This window comes from Primulina eburnea, chromosome 2, assembly GCF_022965805.1.
Source record: "Primulina eburnea isolate SZY01 chromosome 2, ASM2296580v1, whole genome shotgun sequence".
In the NCBI taxonomy this organism is placed as follows: domain Eukaryota; kingdom Viridiplantae; phylum Streptophyta; class Magnoliopsida; order Lamiales; family Gesneriaceae; genus Primulina; species Primulina eburnea.
In genome coordinates this window covers 47,726,021-47,749,229 of record NC_133102.1, presented here as the reverse complement: position 1 = coordinate 47,749,229, position 23,209 = coordinate 47,726,021, and the positions used below count along the sequence as shown (strand labels likewise).

General features: G+C 34.6%; 4 protein-coding genes and 1 long non-coding RNA gene across 8 annotated transcripts; 3 read left to right on the top strand and 2 right to left on the bottom strand.

The window, feature by feature from the left end:
- Positions 1–19: 19 nt before the first annotated feature.
- LOC140823950 (uncharacterized) lies at positions 20–5,229 on the top strand. 3 transcript variants are annotated; one of them, XR_012116339.1, is made up of 4 exons: positions 20–2,941; positions 3,773–3,901; positions 4,018–4,859; positions 4,950–5,218. It is a non-coding gene; the product is annotated as an uncharacterized lncRNA (long non-coding RNA). The 3 variants fall into 3 exon arrangements; XR_012116337.1 differs by lacking the exon at positions 20–2,941 and adding an exon at positions 3,057–3,174 and having other exon boundaries at positions 3,311–3,901; positions 4,950–5,229; XR_012116338.1 differs by lacking the exon at positions 20–2,941 and having other exon boundaries at positions 3,632–3,901; positions 4,785–4,859; positions 4,950–5,211.
- A 505-nt stretch (positions 5,230–5,734) lies between these two features.
- LOC140823949 (protein MAINTENANCE OF PSII UNDER HIGH LIGHT 1-like) lies at positions 5,735–7,014 on the top strand. Its single transcript, XM_073185552.1, is given in 4 exon segments — positions 5,735–5,987; positions 6,173–6,307; positions 6,562–6,699; positions 6,701–7,014. Coding segments are annotated over 4 exon segments (612 nt in total). The 5' UTR covers positions 5,735–5,834; the 3' UTR covers positions 6,887–7,014.
- Positions 7,015–7,939: 925 nt separating this feature from the next.
- On the bottom strand, positions 7,940–12,290 carry LOC140823948 (uncharacterized). Its single transcript, XM_073185551.1, has 9 exons — positions 12,135–12,290; positions 11,957–12,058; positions 11,312–11,354; positions 11,178–11,223; positions 10,743–10,838; positions 9,568–9,621; positions 9,438–9,503; positions 8,507–8,585; positions 7,940–8,437 (listed from the first exon to the last, which is right to left on the bottom strand). The coding sequence occupies exons 1-9, from the start codon at positions 12,183–12,185 to the stop codon at positions 8,360–8,362; spliced, it is 615 nt and encodes a 204-aa protein (XP_073041652.1). The 5' UTR covers positions 12,186–12,290; the 3' UTR covers positions 7,940–8,359.
- A 3,636-nt stretch (positions 12,291–15,926) lies between these two features.
- LOC140823945 (RNA pseudouridine synthase 1) lies at positions 15,927–17,148 on the top strand. The gene is made up of 2 exons (XM_073185549.1): positions 15,927–16,296; positions 16,414–17,148. Exons 1-2 carry the CDS (start codon positions 16,002–16,004, stop codon positions 17,046–17,048), a joined length of 930 nt encoding a protein of 309 aa, XP_073041650.1. The 5' UTR covers positions 15,927–16,001; the 3' UTR covers positions 17,049–17,148.
- Positions 17,149–17,234: 86 nt separating this feature from the next.
- On the bottom strand, positions 17,235–22,950 carry LOC140823942 (mannosyl-oligosaccharide 1,2-alpha-mannosidase MNS1-like). Of its 2 annotated transcripts, XM_073185542.1 has the most exons (14): positions 22,643–22,950; positions 22,317–22,364; positions 21,725–21,916; positions 21,098–21,210; positions 20,795–20,860; positions 20,463–20,634; positions 19,916–20,005; positions 19,283–19,407; positions 19,074–19,139; positions 18,671–18,779; positions 18,485–18,583; positions 18,298–18,378; positions 18,022–18,192; positions 17,235–17,748 (listed from the first exon to the last, which is right to left on the bottom strand). In XM_073185542.1, exons 1-14 carry the CDS (start codon positions 22,793–22,795, stop codon positions 17,500–17,502), a joined length of 1,734 nt encoding a protein of 577 aa, XP_073041643.1. In that variant the 5' UTR covers positions 22,796–22,950; the 3' UTR covers positions 17,235–17,499. The 2 variants fall into 2 exon arrangements, with proteins under 2 accessions (XP_073041643.1, XP_073041644.1); XM_073185543.1 differs by lacking the exons at positions 22,317–22,364; positions 22,643–22,950 and adding an exon at positions 22,133–22,152.
- Positions 22,951–23,209: the final 259 nt, after the last annotated feature.

Genomic DNA, 23,209 nt, shown 5'->3' with positions numbered 1-23,209 from the left:
TGTTAACCAGGGTTTTAGTATTGTGTTATTTTCTCTATGGATGTAAGAAACAAATATCAATGAAAATATGAAAACTGCACAGTTAGAAGATAAGACATCTTTGTACTTGGCATAAATTTTTTGCAGTGCATAGACACATGCAACATATTATGGTAAAAATTCTTTGCTATACATGTGGGATGCCATCCAGATAACATTGGGCTAACCAGGGTTTTTTTAAGATCTTTGGATCTCCATGCTATAATTAAACTTAGCGTTTGGTGTTTATTTATAAGAAATGATATTATGTTGATTAATAAAATTAGTTGCAAAATGCGAACAAGAGGTACACATAAGACTAAGTGAGATTCATAGTCAAAATAGATTAACTTAATACTAGATCTCAATTCATATACAAATCTGAGAACAAAAATTATTTACACTCTACAATCCTCGAACTCCAACGTGAAACCCTGAGTTTAATCTTGTTCAGCCTAGCCTTCTTGATTTTCAAATATACTGCTATTCCTCTACATTCACATAGACCTGCTCAAACCGTGAACCGTCATTCCAAAAAAATTTGCCACGCCTCCCCAAATCACTTTCGAGAGACTCCTTGAATAAATCCCAAGTCGATCTCGACCCAAATCAAGCCGAACTCTGCCAAAGCTTTAAACTAAAGACATCGTGAAAAAATGACAATGGATGATCAAATGGTCCTGAATCTCCATTTCTTGCCCATAGTTGTTAAAAGAGCTCGGCCTCGGTCGCTTGCGCCTTGGACGTTTAAGCGCAAGGCGACTCAAGGCGCAAGTCCAGCACTTTGGGGAACTCCGAAGAACGGCAGATTGAAGAGCGCTAAGCGCGCGCTTCATAGAAGCAACACATGCCTCTTTTTTTAAAAAAGTTCAAAAAAATTTAAGCCCCTAAACCATCAGATTTGCTGTCTCGCATCTCACTTCCTTCGTGTCTCACTGTCTCACCTCTGCCTCGCCGGACTCCGCCCACCTTGCCCCTCCTCTTTGCTGCCCAAAATTGGTAAAACCCTAATTTTATAAATTTCTATAAAACAAAATATAATTGTTTTGTGTTTTTAAATTTTAATAGGTAATTGTTATTGATTTTTGTTGTTGTTTTAACCATGTCAATTACATCATTGCCATAAAATCGAAAGGATATTGCTTGGAATTATGTAACGCTTTCGAATCCTAAAAATCAAAATGTTGTGTGTTGTTTTTATGGTAAAATAACAAATGGTGAGATTATCGACTCAAGCTACATTTAGTAGTGGAGTACAATAGAAATGTGAAAGCTTGTCCAAAATGTCCGGAGCATGTTAAAGAAGAAATTGAAGAGTTCATGAAAAAAAAAGAGTAATTTGAATAATCAAATGAATGATATTCTTGATTTTGATGATATTCTTGATTTGGAAGAAGATGAAGATGATATTCAAAGTAAAGGGAAAGAGAAATGACCAATATCTGGTTTACGTATCCCTCCTACGGTGCAAGGTAAAAAATGTAAGCAAACAGGACATATTAATCTTTATTTTATGAAAGATGTTGATGAAATTGCCGAGCAAAGACGTTCGAAAAATAAAAGTCTGTTTGATGAAAGTAAAAAGATATTAAGAGACATTGCGTTTGAGAAATTTGCTGCATGGATGTATGATGCCGGAATTCTTTTAATGCCATTAAATATGATTCTTTTGAGCATTGTATCAATGTTATTTAGAGTTATGGATTGGAAATGAAACCTCCGTCATATCATGAAGTGAGGTTAAGTATTCGAAGAGAGAGTTGACAAATACTAACTTGCTTCTCAAATCCCATGAAAAAGATCATGCTAAGTATGGGTGCACAATCATGGCAGACCAGTGGACGAATAAAAAGAATAGGACTCTTATAAATTTTTTGGTAAATGGTCCAAGAGGAAATGTATTTATTGAATTATTTGATTCTACGGGTTATTATCACACGGTGCAAGATGTTTGAGTTGTTTTCTTTGTGCTTCACATTGGAGAAAAGAATGTGATTCAAGTTGAAACAGATAATGCAAGTTGCATTATCAATGCATGTAATATTTTAATTTTATGTTACTTTCAAGTTTCAAGTAAGAGTTAGATATTTTCAATTTGTTTGATTAAATTTACTTTTTTTTTTTTTACATTGTCTTTTGGAAAACCGATTTTCACACTTGTACTGGAGTCTATGTGCAAACTAATTGTTTAGATTTGTTGCTCGAGGAGATATTCAAAAAGTTCCTCGACTCAGGAAAATTGCGTTTTTTTTACCGTGAAGTGTGCTTTGCTTTGTGCTTTAAGCCCCAGACAATGTATCGCTTTTTTGAGCCTCTCGCTTTTGACAATTATGCTCTTGCCGACGTAATAAACACCAATTTGGACAAAAAGAACAAGAAGATAACATTTTTTGCAACATCTCAAATGACTGTAATTTCCCAAACACTGCAATTCACAAGAAAACTTGCACCATTTAACCGAATACTACCCTGCTGAATCCAAAACTACTCCCTCGTCTTCTGCAATCAATTTGACCCTCTCTAAAGACTCGATGAAAGAACCTGACTCAATTGCAAAATAAAAATTTGAAGAGAGTGCATACGTTCCTTTCTCTCCATATTGTCAAATATGATGTTGGTAGAGAGAATATTTTAAAATACCAATCTTTGTGGGAAAAAAGAGATTTGTGAAGGTTTAAAATTATTTATATAGTTAAACTTAATTTATAGGAGAGAATATGGAGAGGATAAATTGAGTGTAAATAATTAAGCTGAAGTACCAATCTTCTGGTCTTTTGTTAGGTGCAGTTAGGTGTCGGTTCACTGGTCACTAAGTTGAATCCGAGCCTCATTTGACCTATTAGGAAATAACGTCCAGTGTGTAGGAAAATCTAAAGCTAGTCCTCCAGAAGAATAGGGAAGATGCTGATGTATCAATAGTAAGGTATTTATTTAGTTTCAGCCTGTGCAAGACGAATACAAGAAAACACATATTCAAGTACCATATACTTTTGTACTTCATTTCCAATTTTAAGCTCAGAATCCTTCTGTGAATAGCATAAAAAGTGCAAGAAAAATTGATGACGTTTCTTTGCATATTAATTACTGCTGTAACTTGCTGTGATTGCTATGCGCAAATAATATTTTCCTTGTTTGTGATTTATTATTTCATTTGATGTCATTTCTTTATTATTGTTGCTTCATTTAAATACAAGAACTTGGATAATCATGATGAAGCATGATATGCATTATTTAAATATAGATGAGGATACGATAGAAGACAGAGCACAATGACGTAGGGGGGTCCATATAGCTGACCCCACTTAATGGGATAAAGGCTTGTATGTTGTGCCATTTAAACGCGACAATTTAGTTGATTTTTTGAACTTTAGAGTCTGTCAGCATGTTGTGTTCAGTCATTACAGTGAGAACTAAAAATGAGCCAATTTAGGACTCCTAGAGCTGGTACAGCTGTTGAACTTCAGGACAAGGTATGGAGATCAAGCTGCATCAACCAGGCTTAGTGACAGGGGAATTAATTACTATAACAAGAATCATATTAGGCACTTACATAATGCATCTTCACTCTTCAGTGATCTTATAGATATATGCAAGAAAGACAATGGAATTAGAATATCCTGGTTTACGGAAACAATCATCACTTTTTAGTTTTTCACGGCAACTTGTGTTGTTAAACTCTGTACAATTTCATTTCTGCTCAAATTATGTGGTTGAAGTCTTTTTAAAATGACATATCTGTACTACTTGCATGCAGTCACGGATTTCTTCTTTAAACAGTGCTCAGAAGGTTTCGTGCATACCTGGATGAGATGTCGCGTGGAGTCACTCGTTGATCTTCATCAATACATTTATTGTTTATCTCCTATCTTCTTTACTCACTGAAGTGAGTCTTCAATTTTCATTGCTACATTAATTCTTTATCTCCTGTCATCTTTTATTTAATTATTATATCTAAATTATTATGTCTAAGGGTGGTGTACTTTTCTTGATTTTGGTCAGTACCTTACTAAGAGACCATTGTTTGCAATAATGACAGCCTTGATTCACCTTACCCACTGACCATTCTCCAACCCGAGGCATGTTGCTTTTCCATATCTAGGTTATTGAAGAAATCATCTCTCATTAATAATTGATCAAGTTTATAAGACCGGTATATTCGAGTCTCATTTGGCGGAATTGAAGTGATGATTCTGGGTCATTCTTTTGGTATTTGGCACCTCAAGCTTTTGGATCTTGTAAAAGTAAAACTGATGTTGAGTTCCTTAGAGTTTAAGAGAGATGAATATGTAAACTGTTCTATGATACCCAGGGAAATGTCATTTGTATAAGTTCACTTCATGCAACTGGGTCAATTAGTTGTTGCCACTAAATAGATGATTTAGCAGTTTTGGTGTGTTGTACCTGTCGCACTGTTTCATTTCCATGTTCTATGATGTAAACTTAGTAAATGGAGTCTAAACTCTAATTTAAAAACGAAAAATCAACTTCTAAAAAGTAAAAAGAAGCAACTGCTGAGAATTAGTGTTTAACTAGAGGAAGGGTGTGTATCTAGCATTGTTTTTGTGATTGAAAATATGGGCTCTTGTAAAAGTCATTGGAAGGAGTAGTGAGTTGCTTGATGAAGGAGGCTGTTAAGTTTGCATTTCCCAACATTGAGGAAAGCAAGCATATATCATACGCTTTGGCATTTTATAATTTTTTTCCCACTTGACATGTACTTCGAAATCTAAGTTTGCACAAGGGTGACAAGAATTTTCGTTCCTCAGGCTCTAGATCATGCCAAACCAGATTCGGAAGAGGAGGCCAAAAAATCCACCCAAACCAGATACTTTAAGCGACTGGTATGTAATAACAGTGTAGAAACCCATTCGTAGTATTGTTTTATTATTACATTTGTTTTGTAATCCTCACGCTTTATCATTCTGATGCAGACTTTGAAGGATGGGCGGTTTCAACTCAAATTAAGGTTGTTTGCTGGTAAGTTACAAAGAAAAAGGAAGTATCTCATATCTTTTGGTTTGCAGATTAAATTATTACCCACTGTTGATAAATCACTGGAATACATCGTTCATGAAATTAATTTTTGTCGCTTGTGCAAAGATTTATTCATCACAATCAAAGTTTTGTATATTCAGGTATTATTTACAAATGTTTCAAAAAAATGATTATGATTTTTTTTTACTTGCCTTAGTTTGATTTCGACCATAATAAACCAAAAAATATATATTACATTTAACTATTTGTGGCTAGTTTGTATCGGAGTTATTATAAATAAGTACTTAAAATAAATTTGGTTTAAATATAAGCTCATAGAAACTTATCCCGATTCCCAAGTACTGAAATTTCTAGAATGAAAATACGATAAGTTTGATTTGAGACCAATCATGGACCTCTCTCACGCAAAGAGGTCATTAGCTTGCAATATATCAAACTCCAAATTAAAAATTATCTAGTTTTTTTAAATGTGAAATACATATTTTTAGAAATATCAAATAAGCAAATGATCTATTACATAAAAAAAATTAATTAAAAGATAGCTAAAAATTATAGAAAATTTTAAAGCTGATATACTGTTATGATTGTTTAAATTAGCTTTACAAAAAAAAAAAACAAAATTATTAAGATGATTTAGAAACACGTTTATCGAATAAATTATTAAAAAAAGAAATTTATAGGGTAGGAATGTAAAATATAAAAATATCGAAAAATATGGTCATCAGAACATGGTTGGATTGGCTTGATGAAGCCAACCACATATATATTCTTCATTATCAGAGCAATTCCTCTCCTACACACAAATGCGATTTGTTTGATTCATGGCGTGTGTCCTATCAGCTAGCAGCAGCAGATTGCCGTTCAAGAATTACCGCACAAAGCTGGAGCAGCCGAAGAAGAGTTTCAAGATCCTCAGGGCTTCTTCTGATGAAAGTTCTGATTGTAATGTTGAAGAATGTGCCCCCGACAAAGAGGTCTGTTTCTCTCCGTCTCTGATGAATGGCTGGCTGATTCTTAATTAAGCTTCTAATCTATATATGCGTGTTTAGCAGTGATTGCTTATTTATTATATCCAATTCTTGAAATACTTTTAGGGGGAAATGTTTGTGCTTTGTAGTTAATTGAGAAAAGCAAACAATGAATTCAACTAAATTAACAGGTTGGAAAAGTGAGCGTGGAATGGCTAGCTGGTGACAAGACAAAAGTCGTAGGTACATTTCCACCACGTAAACGAGGTTGGACTGGGTATGTAGAGAAGGACACAGCAGGCCAGACGAATATATATTCTGTCGAGGTTAGTACATCATGAATTTCTCTCAAAGATTAATCCAAGTTTTGGTCTTCAGTACTTTAGTACAAGGTTGTGGTAATTTTTATGTTTTCGCTGAGCTAATTATCATGCAATGAAGTCAAGTAAGAAACTGAAAATGCAATTTGCCTAGATCGCTTGACTAATATCTCTTTGACCGCTCATTTCTAGTCCTTGTTTTCGTGCTACAATTCAATGTCCAAACCTGTACTGTATCTTATTGTTTTTCATATGCTCAGCCTGCAGTTTATGTGGCAGAAAGTGCTATCAGCTCTGGAGCCGCAGGTTCTTCTGCTGATGGATCGGGGAACACAGTGACTGTTGTTGCTGGCATTGCTCTAGTCTTTGTTGCTGCAGCTGCCTCCATACTTTTCCTAGGTTGGCAAGAATCAACCTGCCACGCTGACCACAGATTACTTGGGGCCGTCCCTTAGCTATTACATCAATAAGTTTGAGCTTCAAGGTATTCTTAAAGCATCTGTATCTACTGCAACGGAAGCGCCGATAACCGAAACACCAGCTCCAGAAATTTTGCAGCCTGTGGAATCTGAGCAAGAAACATAAGCGTACAGCGGTATCATCTCCTAGGCAGTTTGTATTCATTGTTGTAGCTTTCTTTAACAAGCTTTTGTTTACCAGATTTCTTGGTCTTCTTTAAATCAATTATTCAAAATATAATTATTTTACATCTATATGGTTTTAATCAATCTTTAATTATTTGAATTTTTTCATATAATTGTTACAATGGTACTGCATTAAATAAGCAATAATATAGCAACGTTCCAAATTTATGATAAAAACATAATTGCAAATAATTATATTATTACTTTTGGTTATCTCAGCATAGAAAAATGAGAGTAAAATCTCAATAAAAACGCACTCTGGGGTTACGTATCTCTGCCCGATCATAGCTTGTGGCCAACAATTAATCAGATTATGGATCCAATACTTAAACATACGCTTGTAATACATTTGGTGTACTCGCTACATATTGGTATTTATGACAGAATTTCAAGCCAAGTGACACAAGTTATTTATACTACAAATAGTTTATAAGGTTGCCAATGATTTTGTTTTAATTTTTTAACTCATCAAGAGAGTTGATTGTAAAAATAATGGATTTGTATTTTCACAATATTATTCAACTTAAATGTACCAAACTAGGACACAAAATAACGAATCGGAGTGCCCCACTCCCACCCCGTGTAATATGTATTACCTTTTTTCCACAAATATAGAATTAAGATTTAAGACGAGACTTAAGTTCATCCACAGAATATGAGCAAATTTAACTATAATTCACTTGGATTCATCTCTTAAGCAATTAAAAGATAGTAAATAATCATCGGCAAGTAGTATTCCTTATTTCTAAAATTATGTCTCAAGTCTTCTGGATAATTTGTTATTTGCTCCATTTGAAGAATACAAGTTAGTTGCATTGAAGATTTGGAAACACGGTAGATATGATAATGAAAGGAATGTTGATATTCTTTCAGATAAGAATTCAAAACCTATCAAGATCGATTAACATGCAGAGGGCATCTTCATTGAAGCACAGATGCATTATATGTACGTGGGAAGGATCCTTACAACATTTACCTCTTTTTTCCATTTCAAAGCCCAATCTATATTTGGCAATGATTTTTGAATAAGAACCAGTTCAGCAGCTTCCATGTATAATGATAATAAAATATCTGAGGTTTTTTTTAATGAATATTTAAGAATTTCAGTTAAATAGAACATGGCCAGAGTTGCATTTTACTGGGAAATACAAAACGAAATGCAAAACTGTGATGTTTGACTTATATCACAATTTCAGGGAATAAATTGAACAATATGCCGATTGCACGTTAGAAGAAGTTGAGCACATACTTTAATCCAAATTGATGCCTACATAATGCTTTGAATCCCAACCATGTGTATCTCATGCAGTCCACAATGCGAAGAGGTTTCCAGAACACATAGGAGAGGAGCCACTCACTGTCAGTTTGCTGGAAATGATGCGATAACAAACTAATGGATAGGAAAGAAAAAACATTATGCCCAGAGTATGGTCACTATAAGAAACGTCAAGAAGGCCAACCCGAAACAAAATCCAGTAATGGCCATAAATGCCTGCAGAAAAGGCAATATCAGGTAGTACTAAATTCAAAAGCTTATATAATAAGTGAATGGTTTGCCTACCTTTGCTTGGGACTCAAGCTTAAACTTGACAGTGAACCACGATAATCCTTTATCCACAATCGGAGCAAGTGCAAGAGCCCTGTTAGTTAGAGAACATATATGTTACTTTTCCAGTGATTAAAAAAAAAGATCTAACACATGATATTTTTTCAGTGCCTAGAGATTTGGAGTCAATTTTGTTGGTGAATTTTAAATCACAAAAAGTGAATCACATCACAAGGAAACTGCTGAGGAAACAGCAAAATAAGGCCAAGTACTCAATATTAATCCCAACCGCAAGGACCATGTGATGGAATAACCAAATAATTTCTGTAGATTAAAATACATTTCTAATATTCCAGGTCCACGTCAAAAAATAGAGGAAAATAGCCATATAACCTGAGATGTTTCACTTGATCTCCATTTTAAATATCTATACTCGAAGAGATCAAGTCGAAAAACTATACTTTCTGCCATTGAATCATATAGATAAATGTCAGTGAATGAAGAGGAGGGGAACGTAAAAAACACCAGGCTCCCCATTTAAATGTTTCTTTTGTCGTTTCGCTTGCGTTCATCATCAACAAAGATATCTAAATAACCTAAAACTTGAAATGAATTGAATGCTAAAAAAACTTTCAAAAGTAAATCCAATTTTAAATCTTCTTATTCTGTATTCTCAAACTTTCATCAAATCAAATAAGCATGACTGTCCCATTGAAAAAGTACGATTCGTTGTTTAACATTCTTAGATACAGTTTAAACACCAATGAATCATCTCAAAAAATTGCAGGAATGACATGATACGCTTGTTTTATTGCTTTGAGTCGATTGTATCGATGGAGACAAAGGTTTCTAATCTAAAATAAAGTTAAACAACTAATCATAAATATTTGTGTGTTGCAGAGGATATGAGAAGGTGAAGAAATGCTAGACCACAAAAGCAGCTCACCCTCCAGCTCTCACGAGTTTAGTTACTTGGCTCCCTGCCCACACCATGCCCATTACTTTGAGAAACCTGCAAATAACTAAACCTATTATTTTATTTGAACATGCAAGAAGCAATTAAAAGAAAATTTTACCTTTCAACAGCTGCCAGATAACCCATTCTTCCAGGCGCTGGAGTGACATAGAACCTATGAAGCAAGTGATTTTTGTGGGCATAATTATATGCATCCTTGCAGTATGTAGCCAGGAAAATGCAGAAAGCGTAAAGAAAAAGAAAGGACCGCTATTAAATGTACGAGCCCAAGTCCTTATTAACTAGGAAGTCTTGCAGAATGCCTTTTAGCTAGCGCTATTCTCATGTACCAGCAAACAACTTGTTTGTGACACCACGCTAAGAAGGGGGTGTAATTGAATAATATTTGCTATGACCAAAGAGCAAACCTCTATTTCACGGGTCTAAATTTCTCGCCCTAACACCATGAATGATGGTACATCCTTAAAATGTTATATCCAATTATCTTAGCAAGGTACAGACCTCACAAGATCCATACTTGGAATTGCGGTCACCTTTGTTGGATGGAATTGAAGACCTTATCTGCTTTGAATAATAGAGTTGCCCATTAGCCCAGCTCAGCAATAGGTTCCTGCCCTCTGGTCACTTCTTTCATTGACAATGCCGTTTTCTTACAGCTCAGTATGCTTACTTCGCAGCTATTGCTGCAGTCTGTATAATTTCTCTGATATGCTTATTTTACTTTATTTCTTCTTGAAAGCTTGTCAGCAGACCAGTCTGCCTTACTTTGTTCCACTTCTCATCTGCTACGTACAATGGCACTTAGAATTCTGCTTTCTAATCTACAAATGTGCTGCTGCTTCAGAATTCTACTTTTTTGAAATACGACATAGAGCAGAAGCGACAAGTATATCAATTGGAGCTGTGTCCAGCGACGAGAAATTAGATAGATTATTTTATATGCACTCAATTTAATGAGAATCTTTATTTCTTCTGTTTTCTTTTCCTTGATCCTTTTCTTGGGAGCAAACTATTATTTCTAATTACAATGCATCAAGATCACAGTACTTCAACTTCTGGAAACTTGTAAAAGTGTATACCAAAATGAAGAAAGAAGAAGGTTGGCCAAGACATATCATCTCATCAAAATGCTTACTATATATACAAGATCAGTATGAAAATTTTAACCGAATGACAAAATATGCGAACAATTTGGTAGGTGTATCGAATTTTGCTACATTTTATTCAAAAAAAATCCAAACTATTCAACTACTTTAGAAAAAACAAACTACTCACCAGACCACGAGAAAAGTAGGAAGATAATATGCGGTATTTAGAAGGCCATAGGACAAGACTCCTGAGATACCATATCTCTTCAATCTCGTCAGTATCCTGAAAAGTTCAACAAAAAAGAAAGTGAAATAACATCTGAAAGAAAAGGGATGCTTCTTCTCTTTTAGAAACACATAAGCAAACACTTTTATACACGAGACTATCTTATGTAATTGTCTGGAGGCATAAAAGTGGCAGAAAGCATGCACTATAGACAATTCAAGATACAGTATTGATCTATATGCAGAAACAACAATACTTAGCCCCAAAACAATCAGCAAAATGGAAAGGATACATACTGCTCCGTGGATCACTTTCGAAAAATAGTAAGATGTTAAAAATTATTACACGAGCCGTGAAAATAATATTCCTCGATAGAAGTCAAAAGGTGGGAAGTACTGATTGGCTAAGGTTGCTTCAGAATCTCTGTCCTTCCCACTCGAACCTAATAAGTGAAGATTTAAATTAAGAGGGAAATATGCATCATGTATTCATCAAAGTTATTGAGCTATTTCACATACTATAATAAATACCTTCTTCCTCCGCAGTCTTGTCAAAATCTGCAGAGTTATGGATCTACCGTTGCACCGATAATACGTATTAGAGGGGCATATACAAAATGCAAAATGCACCAGAGGCCAGAAAGAAGCAAATTTTAATAGTTACCAGTCTATCAACCTCCTATTAGCTTTTGGATGCAATAATATTCTAGCGATAGAGAACAAAATCAATTAAACATACTCGTCAATGAGCATTGTGATGTATTAGCAATCATTTAACTAAATCACCCTTGTCAAGTTCATGTATTCCATCCATCAACTATTCTGGTTTTGATATATTCTAAAACCCATCGGTAACAAATGTGTAACATGGATAGAATGTAGCAGGTGCGATTACATAACTAACTGAGAAACATCCAATAAATCAGCATTAAATAAGTCGCACTGACACATGTTGGACTGAAAATGTGCTAAACATTTGTAGGAGTGTCAATGTATTAAAAAAGTATGTCGAGTTTTTATCCACTGAATAGATTCGTATTCAAATCGCTCGTGAATTATGTTCCCCCAAGAAAAACAACTGAAACCCATAATTTTACAAAACTAAAACCGAAAATCCCTTCTTTTCGACCCAAAATAAACAAATGGAGGAGAAAGAACTGAGCAGCAAAGGCTCACATTGTTGCTGGTGTTGGCGGTGCATAACCGAAGCAAATGGGTTTTTGCAAATATGTTCCCTTTCAGCATTCGAGCGGAAACCACCATTGGAAGACCAGTGGGCTTTTCCAAAACAAAATACGAATAAATAAGTAAAGCGAAAAAACTGATGATTGCAGTGCAGATAAATTGTAGGTACCTGGAGAAGCGGGGGAAAAGAAGGGCCGTGAATTGTGGTTGTTGGAGACATGTTTTGACAGGATTCAATTCAATCTGCTACCGCTTCTACCATACCGGAGAATCATGTGAAACCAAACTGGGAAGATTATTTAGATCCTCGTATAATTTTCAAATAATAACCTTCATTTATTCATAAATTATAAAATATACATGGTTAAATAAATTATTAAAAAATATTTACTCACATGTCCAAACATTAAACTTTTAAACTAGAAAATTTCAAATATCACCTTATTTTCCGGTGTTTTAAAAAGCTCGCTTAAGCTTGAAGCTAGACAAAAATAGAGTCATATTTAAAAAACTAACACTCATTTTTTAAATTTCTATTCTATCCTCATTTTAAATATTTTCAAATCCTTTTTTTAACCATAAACTAACGTTTTCTTCCCTCTATTCTTCTCATCATTCTCACAACAATTCTTCTTTTCTTCATCCTTCACTAATTGGTCTTCTCCTCAATTTTTTTTCTTCCTTTACATTAAACAAGAGAATATTGTAGTAATTTGTTTTCCTAAAAAAAAAATTCAATTTTTCTCAACATTGTAAAATATGTTAAATCAGGTGTAAGTTCTAATGGCATCTCAATTTTTTTATCGATTTACTGGCTTTTATTACAATGTATATATTGTAAATATAATTTTTCATATATTTCGTTCTTAATTGTTCGGTCGCCCAAACATTATGGGTTCAGTCGCTCAATTCTGTTTTTAGTCACTCACTTTGATATGTTATGGCATCCGATTATATGTTAAATCATTTAGTTTTTATGACTCTTTATTGCTTATTTTGTATAGGAACGACGATCATCCATATTTTGATTAATTCTAATGGAGAGTGGAAGCATGATGAACAAAGAACTTATACATGGTTATCCGAATCTAAAGAATGGACAACTATTTCCATTGATAGTAGTAATTTGACCATAGAATGTGTAATGAATGAAATATACGAGACACTTGGTCTGGCTAAATCAGATGTTGAATTGACATTGAGTTATTTGCCAGAAGTAGTTGCAAACCATGTCTAATATATATATACGAAATTCCCGATCCTTGGGAACATATCTATCATTTGGTAATTCGCGTACTAGACATGTTTTGCATGTGGAAGTAATTGAGATTTGTGATATTGGAGTTGATAGAGAAAAAGTAAATGACAGTTATGTGGATTTTGAAGATGTGGAGGGTAGTGCTGTGAATTATAATATTAATGTAGAAGATAGAAAAGAAAATGGGATTTTGATGTAAATGTAGAAGGTGGAAGAATAGTGTGAAATAAGCTAAAAAGTGATTGAAGGCGACTGAATGACAATTGAGTGATATAGTAAAAATAAGTTGAGTAAATTCGTGTTTCATATCATATTTACTATATTATGGCATGTTTTCATGTATAAGAAATTAGGAAATTAAACATAGGGTGAAATAAGGCAAAAATGACCGAGGACGACCGAATGGCGACTGAGCTATATAGTAAAAAATAGTGAGTAAGTTCATGTTTTATATGCTACTTAATATATTATGATAAATTTTTATAGATAAGAGATTATAAAATGAAAAATAGTGTGAAATAAGCTAAAAGCGATTAAGGGCGACCGAATGACGATTGAGTGATATGGTAAAAAAAAGTGGGCAAATTCGTGTTTTATATCCTATTTACTATATTATGGTACGTTTTCATGGATAAGAAATTACGAGATTAAACATAGTGTGAAATAAGGCAAAAATGACTGAAGGAAACCGAATAACGACTGGGAGCGACCGAATGGCTACTGAGTTATATAGTAAAAAAATAGTGAGCAGGTTCATGTTTTATATGCTATTTAATATATTATGATATATTTTTATGGATAAGAGATTATAAAAGGAAAAATAGTGTGAAATAAGCTAAAAACAATATTTTCTAGTACATCAAGTGGTTCTATTAAATCACTCATATATCCCTCAGTCGCTTTTAGTCGCTCTTTGTATTATGACATTATTTTTTATATTTTACACTATCACTCCATTATACTACACTAAAATAGAGTAACTAGACCCCAAACGTGAAGTTGCTCGTATTTTCTATTATAAGAATCATATATCGCTCAGTCGCTCTTATTTTATATTATGATTCAACGAATTAATAATCATTTAGTTATATATGTTATAGTTTTATTAGATATCATTTGCTAATTAATATAATTATAAATTTTATTAGAGTTTTCACATTTATTATTCGCGTAATGTTTATGTTATACATCGAAGTTAATTTAGTCAACTTAAAAGTTAGAACAAAAACTCCTACGAGCTTAAAATGGACTTAAAAATTGGCACAAAAACTTTTATGAGTTTGTTTCATATGTCAATTTTGTGAAACAAGTCTTTTATCCAACTCGACTTATGAAAAACATTGTTTTTCACTCCGTAAATAGAGCGAATTGATCCATCTCATAGATATAAATTCATGAGACATTCTCACATAACACTTACTAAAAAATTGGAGAGCTTTAAAATTTGAACAAAAATGTAAACTTTATTTTTTTTTCAATTTATTTTAAAATATATTAATCAATGAAAAAAAATAAATCAAACAAACATCTAAAAAATAAAGAAAGAGTTCATAAATCGGGGAAAAAGACAAATCAAATAAAAGTAAATTATTTTTAAAATAAAGATAATGATATAGTTCATGTTGAGTAGGTTTCTTGTGAGACGGTCTTACGAATCTTTATCTGTGAGATGAGTCAACCCTACTAATATTCACAATAAAAAGTAATATTTTTTCATGGATGACCCAAACAAGAGATATGTCTCACAAAATACGACTCGTGAGACCGTCTCACACAAGTTTTTACTGTTCATGTTGGGGTTAAATGCGCATTAGTGATACTAATATTGAGATTGTTTACCTATTGGGAAATTCTCAAGTGTCAAAACATGATCTAAGGAGTATGAGACAATATCAGCAGATAGACACGCATATAACCAAACTCATGAGCATAGTAGCCCAACCCATTAGCACTCAAGTAGGTACACTCTGCACTGCTACGAGTATAATGAAATAAAGTTGTGTATTGACTAATAATAAGAGTGTAAATTTCATTATTCTTATATTTATTTTAAATTTTATTAAAGATATAATTTTTTTAAAAAAATGGAATGTAAATTTCATTTAAAATAATAGAGACAACTTTATTTTTGTGATATGTTGGCTGTTTTTGAAAGAGATGAATACTATGTCAAGCTCGCATAATTAATCTGTAGTTGTGATAGGTTCGCTGTTGTTGTCACTTATTTTTTCCTTTTCTGGTTCCTATTTTCAACATATTGTAGAACTCCGCTCTCTGAAATTTGAATTTTCGTTGATTTGACTGTTAGTAAAAGGCAGTAGAGGATGTGCAATTTTGTGAATATAGATAAATGTATGCCAATGAAGTTTTGCAATGCTTAGAGGGGAGATGAGAGGCAGAACTCGATCCGTCAGATTAGACAGAAAATCGTTATTGTCATATATATAATGTATTTAAAATTCAAAAGATACATAAAATATATCATCAACATATCATTTCTGACAAAAAAAGTACATCATTTATATTAAATTTAATGAGAAAATATTTGTATTCACTGAGAATTTAAGAGAAATACACAAATAACAAACAAAAAGATATAACGAAAGTAAATAATTTAAAATAAATACACGTTTTTAGTTTACAAGGGAACTTTAATAGCAATTTCCTTCAAGATGAGCGTTTTACTATTTTTGTTTTTGTTTTTTTTAATCGAGAAACCGACAACACAACCACGAAAGCACACACCGTTTGGGAACCACGTGTTCTTTCTCACATTAAATGACAAGAATGCCCCTCTCCATTCCCATTCGATTCTTCTCCATGACCATGGCTGCTGCGGAAACCCTAACGCCGGGTAACAACTACCCAGCGCCACTGTCCCCTCCACCGCCCGCCATATCCAAGAACTTGGAGTTGAACAGAGCATTGTCAGCTTCTTCAAAATCGTCACTTTTCTCTCTCTCTAAAACCGAGCTTCTGTTCGAAGATGAATGGCTCATCGCTGTGAATAAGCCTCAGGGAATCTATTGCGAAAGCGTTTTATCTGCTGTTCATAAGCTGCTGAACGATAATGGTGCCCGACTCATTCAATCAAATTACTATCACTGCACATATGAATTAATTAGTTGAGATCTAAGCTGATCTTGATGGTTCTTTCTTTCTATGCGTGTTAACTAAATGTTGGTTTTAGGGGAGCAACTCCATTTAGCTAATCGTCTTGATCGTGATACAAGCGGCGTCACGCTCATAACCAAGTCGCATAAAGTGGCGGCTAAGCTCGTGAAAGCATTCGCCCAACACACGGTGAATAAAACTTACATTGCTTTCTGTGTAGGAACTGTTCCGAGATGGGAAAATATCATCATAAAGTCCGGTCATGGTCGATCAAAACATGGAGCTTGGCGAGTTTATGCTAGTTCAGATGTAGGACGGACGCTCCCTGGTGGATCTACTGTGAAGGACATGGAAACTTTGTTTGAGGTCATCTCAGTAAATGGGGACTTATCTGGATCGGAAAAACGTGGAGACAAAACCATTGTTGTGGAAGAGAAATCCGATGTTTCGTGTGACATGGAGAAAGCGGAGGTTGTAGTAAGAGCATGTCCAAGGAGCGGAAGGACTCATCAGATCAGGTTGCACTGCCAGTATCTTGGAATTCCTATTCGAGGGGATGTAAAGTATGAAGGTGTGTATGAATGGAAGGGTGCACGGTATGAAGGGCACCAACTTCATGCGGAGAGCTTGGCTTTCGAGCATCCTGTCAAACGAGGGCCGCTGTTGATTCGGGCACCGCTGCCTTCGTGGGCGAGGCAAGAATTGGTGTAATTCGTCTTCCTTACTTTAAGAAACTCTTCTAGACTTGTACTTCAGTTTTTCATAACAAATATTTAAATTTAAATAAATAGGTGCAAATGAATTTGAAATATTCGAATAACCAATTGAATTTAAAAATATATATTCAAAATTAATTGAAACCCATGACAATTCAGAGTTATTTTATCTCACATACGATTCCCAAGAAAATTGGAGACTTGGATTAAATTCAACCTCAGACATAATATGGATGAATACACACTTGCATTCGCTAAAGATCATCCGATCCAAAAACTGGCAACTTTTACTTGGTAAGGAAAAAAATTCCCACTAAAATACAACAATAACCTAGTGTTGGTCAAATATCAAAAGAGATTCCATCGCACAGGTTATTCTAGCTACCAGCTGGCAGCATCCACAAGCCTCTCTGTATATTTATTCAATACAGCCCCCCAAATACTGCCTAGTTCTCACCAAATCTACCTTCTTTCCTGGCACGTGATCGAGTTTCTGGTTTATGTTTTCCAAATGATACTCCCATTGTTTCCACATGGTCATTTCGAGGAGTTATTCTAATAGGGTGCGCTTCTGTGTTGAAAACCCATTCATCCAGTGAAATGACCGAAGATGGTGAGAAAAGAAGGTACAGATATTTAAGCGTCTCTGCCAGAAAAAAGCTTTGCATCATGTTGTCTTTCACACCAGTATTAACCTGACAAGTAGAAAATAATTCTCACACCTTCATCCATGAATTCTTCAGCAAGATTGAAAAAAGTGCATGTCATGGCATGAATTTCATTTCTCTCAAAGAAAACTGAAAGTGCAAACATAAAGAATGTGTAAGACATTTAAAAATTATATCAGAGTTGTATCGAATAACAGATCATTAAGTGCCAGAGAAAAGCATAGTAGTAGGTTTTTTCACACCAAACGAAAAAAAAAAACCACGAGAACCAGAAAATACACCAAAAGCAAAGAAGCTCACATCTTTTAATCCAACATATCCTGTCTCTATGCGGGAGTTCTTCTCGAATGCTAGAAAGATATTCCATCCCCATTCTTGATATGTCTTATTACCAGTCAAACGCCAGAGGTAAAAGAGTGACTCGACTGTTTCTGGCCTTAATATGTTCCATGAAGTTCCAACGCTCATATCCTGTAAGATTATAAACCGATCAAACCATGAAAAAAAAGCAGCACATTTTCTTTCTTAGGACAAGATATGCTCTGAAATAAATGCGTGGACGGAAGAAAAAATTACCTGTCCTGAATTAAAGAAGTAATTTTCTCCAGCTAATTTCGTGGGTGTTGATAGGTAGAAATTATAGCACGTCCAAGCTAGCTGCACAAAGAGGTCAAAATTATCCACTCAAAGCAGTAAATGGCCACCTACTTCACAGGCTTATCAGCTCGTGAAACTTTGATGATGAGGAAACTGGTATAAATACCTCCTCTGCTAGAGATAAAAACTTTTTAGCTTCATCAGGAGCATAACCCGTAGAACCCAATGCTAACATTCCTGGAGCAAAACATGCAAGTTCATCCATCTGCAATTGTCTAATGAATTAGAGAAAATGTTCAAATCACTTGAAATAATAAATTTCAACACTGCTTTCCAACCAAAGATTAACCACCTTATCTATCAATGAAGCTCCATTCTTCTCGCAGAGATAAGCAAAAGAAGAAGGGGTAGTTCTCCGAACCAAGGTAAGAAGACCTTTCATTGATGTCTCCCACATTTCCCTGGTAGGAATGAATAGCACGACGGTTATTAGAAGATCGCCGGAAAGAAAAACTATCACAAGAATTCAGCAATGCTTGAAAGATAATTAAAAAACAGCCAGCCAACAAAGCAAACAAATTTTACCAAGAAAAATGTAAGAGTAAATAATGAAATGCAAGTGAAGCATGGACAAAATGAAAGTCAACAGCAGAATGAAGATGAACACATAAAAATGAAAGACGCAAAGAACTTCAACATACTTCCATGACCTTCAGGGAACATGAGCACATGTGAGTGTGTGAGGAGATACGTACCGATAATGCTTCACTGCAGCGGTCTTGTTTCCTTGAATCCACACCTTGAGTAGATATTCATAAAAGCTGCATAGTTCGGTTCCTTCATTAAACACTATAGATAAGCTAATAACTATTGATATTATTTATAAATATTGATCAGTATGCAAATATTCCAGAGTTCAGACTATCAGAACATAAGATATTAGAAATTTCAGATATATAAACACCTGTCTCCCATGGCTCCGAAGGTTATGGTTGAGTGAGATCTCGTCCCTCTATGTGGATTAATATATATAGGAAGCAAACCATCCGGTGGAAAGGTTTTATTAAGCTCCAATATAACATTTTCCACCTGAAACATTTAGGTCGGGATTTAATTATATTGAGGAAAGACAAATCATAAAAATTCGCTGAGAAGTAAAATCACAATCTGACTTGGTCATAGTCATGATTCCAAGTGACTTGGGCGAGTAATGGGACACAGGACAAGAGCCCAAAGCTGGATAAGCCATCATTTAATTGGTTTACACGTGAAGAGTCCAGAAAGGAAGTAGAGAGGCCGCACTTGTGGGTCTGTTGTGTGTGGGGTATTTCATTTTTTACTTGAATTTTCTGTCGCTTGCTTGTGCTAATATAAAAAATAGTGGAATTATTTATCCCCATTTGATTCATCGATCTTATTTTGTGTTTTGCGATTGCTTGGGTTTAACGTCCTCTCAGTCATTGAAATCCTGACCATCTAAATATAGCTCCCATGTAGACAAATACATGCTCCATCACCAATGATGTTTCATGGAGTTGCTTCAGTTCTTTGCAAGCATTTTCTCACCTGTCACAAAAAATTTTTTAGACAAAAATACCTTCTGCTGATACTTGATGTCCCCTGTCCTTTGGGAAAGAGCAATAAATTCCAGCTGCTCGGTGCCAGAATCTGCCAGGATACTATCACCCTAAATGAAAATAAAATATTATATATGCATACATGCATGCTAAAATAGAATAAGTTTGGTGGTACCGTTCAAAGAAAATCTGATTGCATTATTATATGTAAAAAGTGACTTTATCTTTGAGAAAGGCTGTGGATCAGTCAAAAAGGTAATTTCAACTAATAGGAGAAAAATTTAGAATAAAAAGTAGTATGTCATAAAACTCTCTTAGCAATTAAAGAAACGTGCTGGTGCATGGTAGCCGGTAGGTAAGCCATAAGACCAAGATCAAGAAGTAAATTAAGAGAAGTAACCCATGCATAAAAGAACTGCTGAGTTAAATTTTCAAGACAACTCATTCCAACATAAAAAGAAAGTATAACAAAAGCTTTAGACAATAATATAGGCTTAAGTTTAGGAACAAATGAACCTTAACCGCATCTTGGAAAAAGATGGAGCTACTTTAGAAATGACAACTTACCCCTGACCACCCAGGATTATGCGGATTCCCATGAGCCAAGTTAATAACATTATATGGTATGCCAGAAGGAGTATCCCATGCAGGCAGGAGTCTGTCAGCAATATCTTTAGCTTTTTCAAGGAAAACTTTATCACCAGAGAGATCATATGAGCTGAGAAGTCCACCTACAACTCTGGATTGTCGGAAAAAACTAGAACTGTCAGCAAAGAGCTTGAAAGGTTCCTTATCTCCTTAATTGAAAAAGTCAAATCTTGTTAGCAAGACTATATGTATATTCAGGCGTGCCAAATGACTAAGGAATAACAAAGACATATTAAACATCATAAAGCAACCTTATGGTTGTCTCAAACACACTTGCATCATAGTTCTTGTTAAAGTCCAAGGACTTTGCAACCCACCTGCCATAATAAAGGTGCATTAAAGAACAATGACGGGAGGTAAAGTTCTTCAGTAACTTAATATGAGACATTGAATGTAAACTGAAGAAGGTACACAGGAGACCAACAGTTTCATCTCATTCATATTTCTATCAACTAAGTTTCTGCTTTCATTTGCAGAATTTAAAGTGGCAAAAGAAAGAAAACAGAAAGTAAAGAAAACATCCTCAGATCAATGACAGCAAAACCTCAACTTACTCTCTAGCCTTTTGGAACTGCTCCTCCAAACCCATAATGTATAGCGTGTCAAGAGCATCAATTAAAGTTGCTCCAAGACCACCAAAGCTGTTGACGCCATTCTTGGTTTGAGGCTGTTACAAAATTTGAGATCATAGGCAATTAACAAACAATTCTTAGGCTATATCTTCTCTAAATTTTTTAGCCCCTTCAAACAATTAAATGATGAAAGGAAATAACATAATTGCTTAATTAAAACTCTGAGGCTTAAGAGCTTGTAGTACAGAAGCTTGTGTTAAGATTAACTTAAAAGAAACGAGAGAACCAAAGAGCGATGTGATTTCAAATTTGTTCCAACCTTTACTACCGTTGCCATATGAATTGAATAATGTGCAACATAATGGCAAAATGATAAAAATTTATATGAGAAACAAACTTCAGAAGATGGGAGCACGTTGTTTATCTTATTAGCCAAGAGGTCTTTAACCTCTTGGATTCTGTTACCAGATTGGCAATGTTCCAAGAATAATTATTGCAAAAATATAGTTATTTTAACTACTATTATCATATCACGTACTCAATCTCTTGCAAAACAAAGTTTCAACACTAAGGAAAAAAAGTCGACGACAACAGAAGCAGAAACCAAACCTGGAGTTCGTCATGACCCCAAGCAAATCTTTCATATGAAGTCCATGCATGAATCATGGCATCTTTAACTTTCTCTCGTCGTTCAATATCAATTGGGTCATCAGAAACATCTGAATGTCTGCCTGAACTATGGCCTTGGGCACTAGACTTCTCCTTTCTAGCATCCTCTTGACCAGTCTTTATTTCTTCAAGCTAAAGTTATCAACCAAATTCTTAGCATCATGCTAATTACATACAAAAGAAAGGAAAAGCACGAAAACTAGCAACTCTGCTAAGGAAAAAAAACGTGGATGGACAATCCTAGGAAAAGAGTGCACAAAACTTTCAACCATTTTATCTATGATGTATTGTGATGGTTATTTTCATCATATGATACGAAAATGAGAAGCTTCCTTGAATCAAACTTACTGGGAATGCATATCTGCACAGACCTACAAATAATCCTACATGAGAAAGATTCATATTAAACGAACTCTTAGGTGCAAACACAATAAGGAAATGGAACGACACGGGGGTTTAAAGAAAATATGGATTTACGAAAGAACATAATGACAACCGAAAAAAATTGAAACTCTTGAATTGCACACGTTACCAGATCTTTTAACCGAATAACTTCATCATTCAATTTAGACACCTCTTCCTGCACAAAAGTTCAATGAATAGTTAATGGAAAGTGGTGGTATTACAGTTCTCTCACCTACGAGCTAAATTACCATCAAAGCATCAAGAAAAAGCAATTCAAACAAGAATATGAAAAAGATGATCCCGTCAAACAAATAATATGGAAAAGTAGTAGAATTATACATCAACAACCAATTTTTCTTTCAATTAGTACAGACAGTTGCATCAGTTCATTATTGTACAATCGATCACTGAAAGGCTAACGTAACCGAATATCGTTAAAAAAGGCAATTGTACCTCGTGTTCGCGGACTAAAGTTTGACGATCCCAAAAAAGCAAAGTAGCGGAGACGAAGAGCATAAAGAGAAAAGCTAAACGCTTTGGTCTCTTAAAATAATAGGCAGGATTTAGGAATCTCCACCTGGTGTACGACGATCTAGTCCTCGCCATTGGTTGGATTTTCTAAACGATCTTGAATTGAATTGAATAGAATACACACATGGAAGGTTGTATTTGTATTTGTATTTGTATTTGTTTGTGAAGATGAAGACTGCAGCATATAAGTTACCAAAGTATTTTAAATAAATAATAATTGAAAGAAAACATGGGACTCCTCTATTTCTTTTTTCTTCTTCTTTTTTTTTTGCTTGTGCATTGTCGGGATCTTTTCTTAGTTGCTAAACGGCCATTATTAAGATCAACTTCGTATGACTATTTTGCGGTGGGATTTTGCTTCTTTTTGCTTATGTGTTCTTCGTGGCACAACAAAATTCTGTATCGTTTTGTAAGCTACTACACATATCTAAATTTTATTAAGTATACATCTGAAAAATTATTATTGCTTCATTTGTCATCAAAATAAAT

Excerpts from the sequence above, each read along its gene's own strand:
- LOC140823948 (XM_073185551.1), bottom strand. The coding sequence starts at position 12,185 with ATGTCTCCAACAACCACAATTCACGGCCCTTCTTTTCCCCCGCTTCTC. Across the intron at positions 12,059-12,134 it reads CTTTTCCCCCGCTTCTCCAG|CCCACTGGTCTTCCAATGGT; the intron begins GTACCTACAATT and ends GTTTTGGAAAAG. Across the intron at positions 9,504-9,567 it reads TATCTGGCAGCTGTTGAAAG|GTTTCTCAAAGTAATGGGCA; the intron begins GTAAAATTTTCT and ends AGTTATTTGCAG.
- LOC140823945 (XM_073185549.1), top strand. The coding sequence starts at position 16,002 with ATGACAAGAATGCCCCTCTCCATTCCCATTCGATTCTTCTCCATGACC. Across the intron at positions 16,297-16,413 it reads TAAGCTGCTGAACGATAATG|GGGAGCAACTCCATTTAGCT; the intron begins GTGCCCGACTCA and ends TGTTGGTTTTAG.
- LOC140823942 (XM_073185542.1), bottom strand. The coding sequence starts at position 22,795 with ATGGCGAGGACTAGATCGTCGTACACCAGGTGGAGATTCCTAAATCCT. Across the intron at positions 18,780-19,073 it reads GCTGCAGTGAAGCATTATCG|GGAAATGTGGGAGACATCAA; the intron begins GTACGTATCTCC and ends CATTCCTACCAG. Across the intron at positions 18,379-18,484 it reads TTTTATCTCTAGCAGAGGAG|CTAGCTTGGACGTGCTATAA; the intron begins GTATTTATACCA and ends CTCTTTGTGCAG.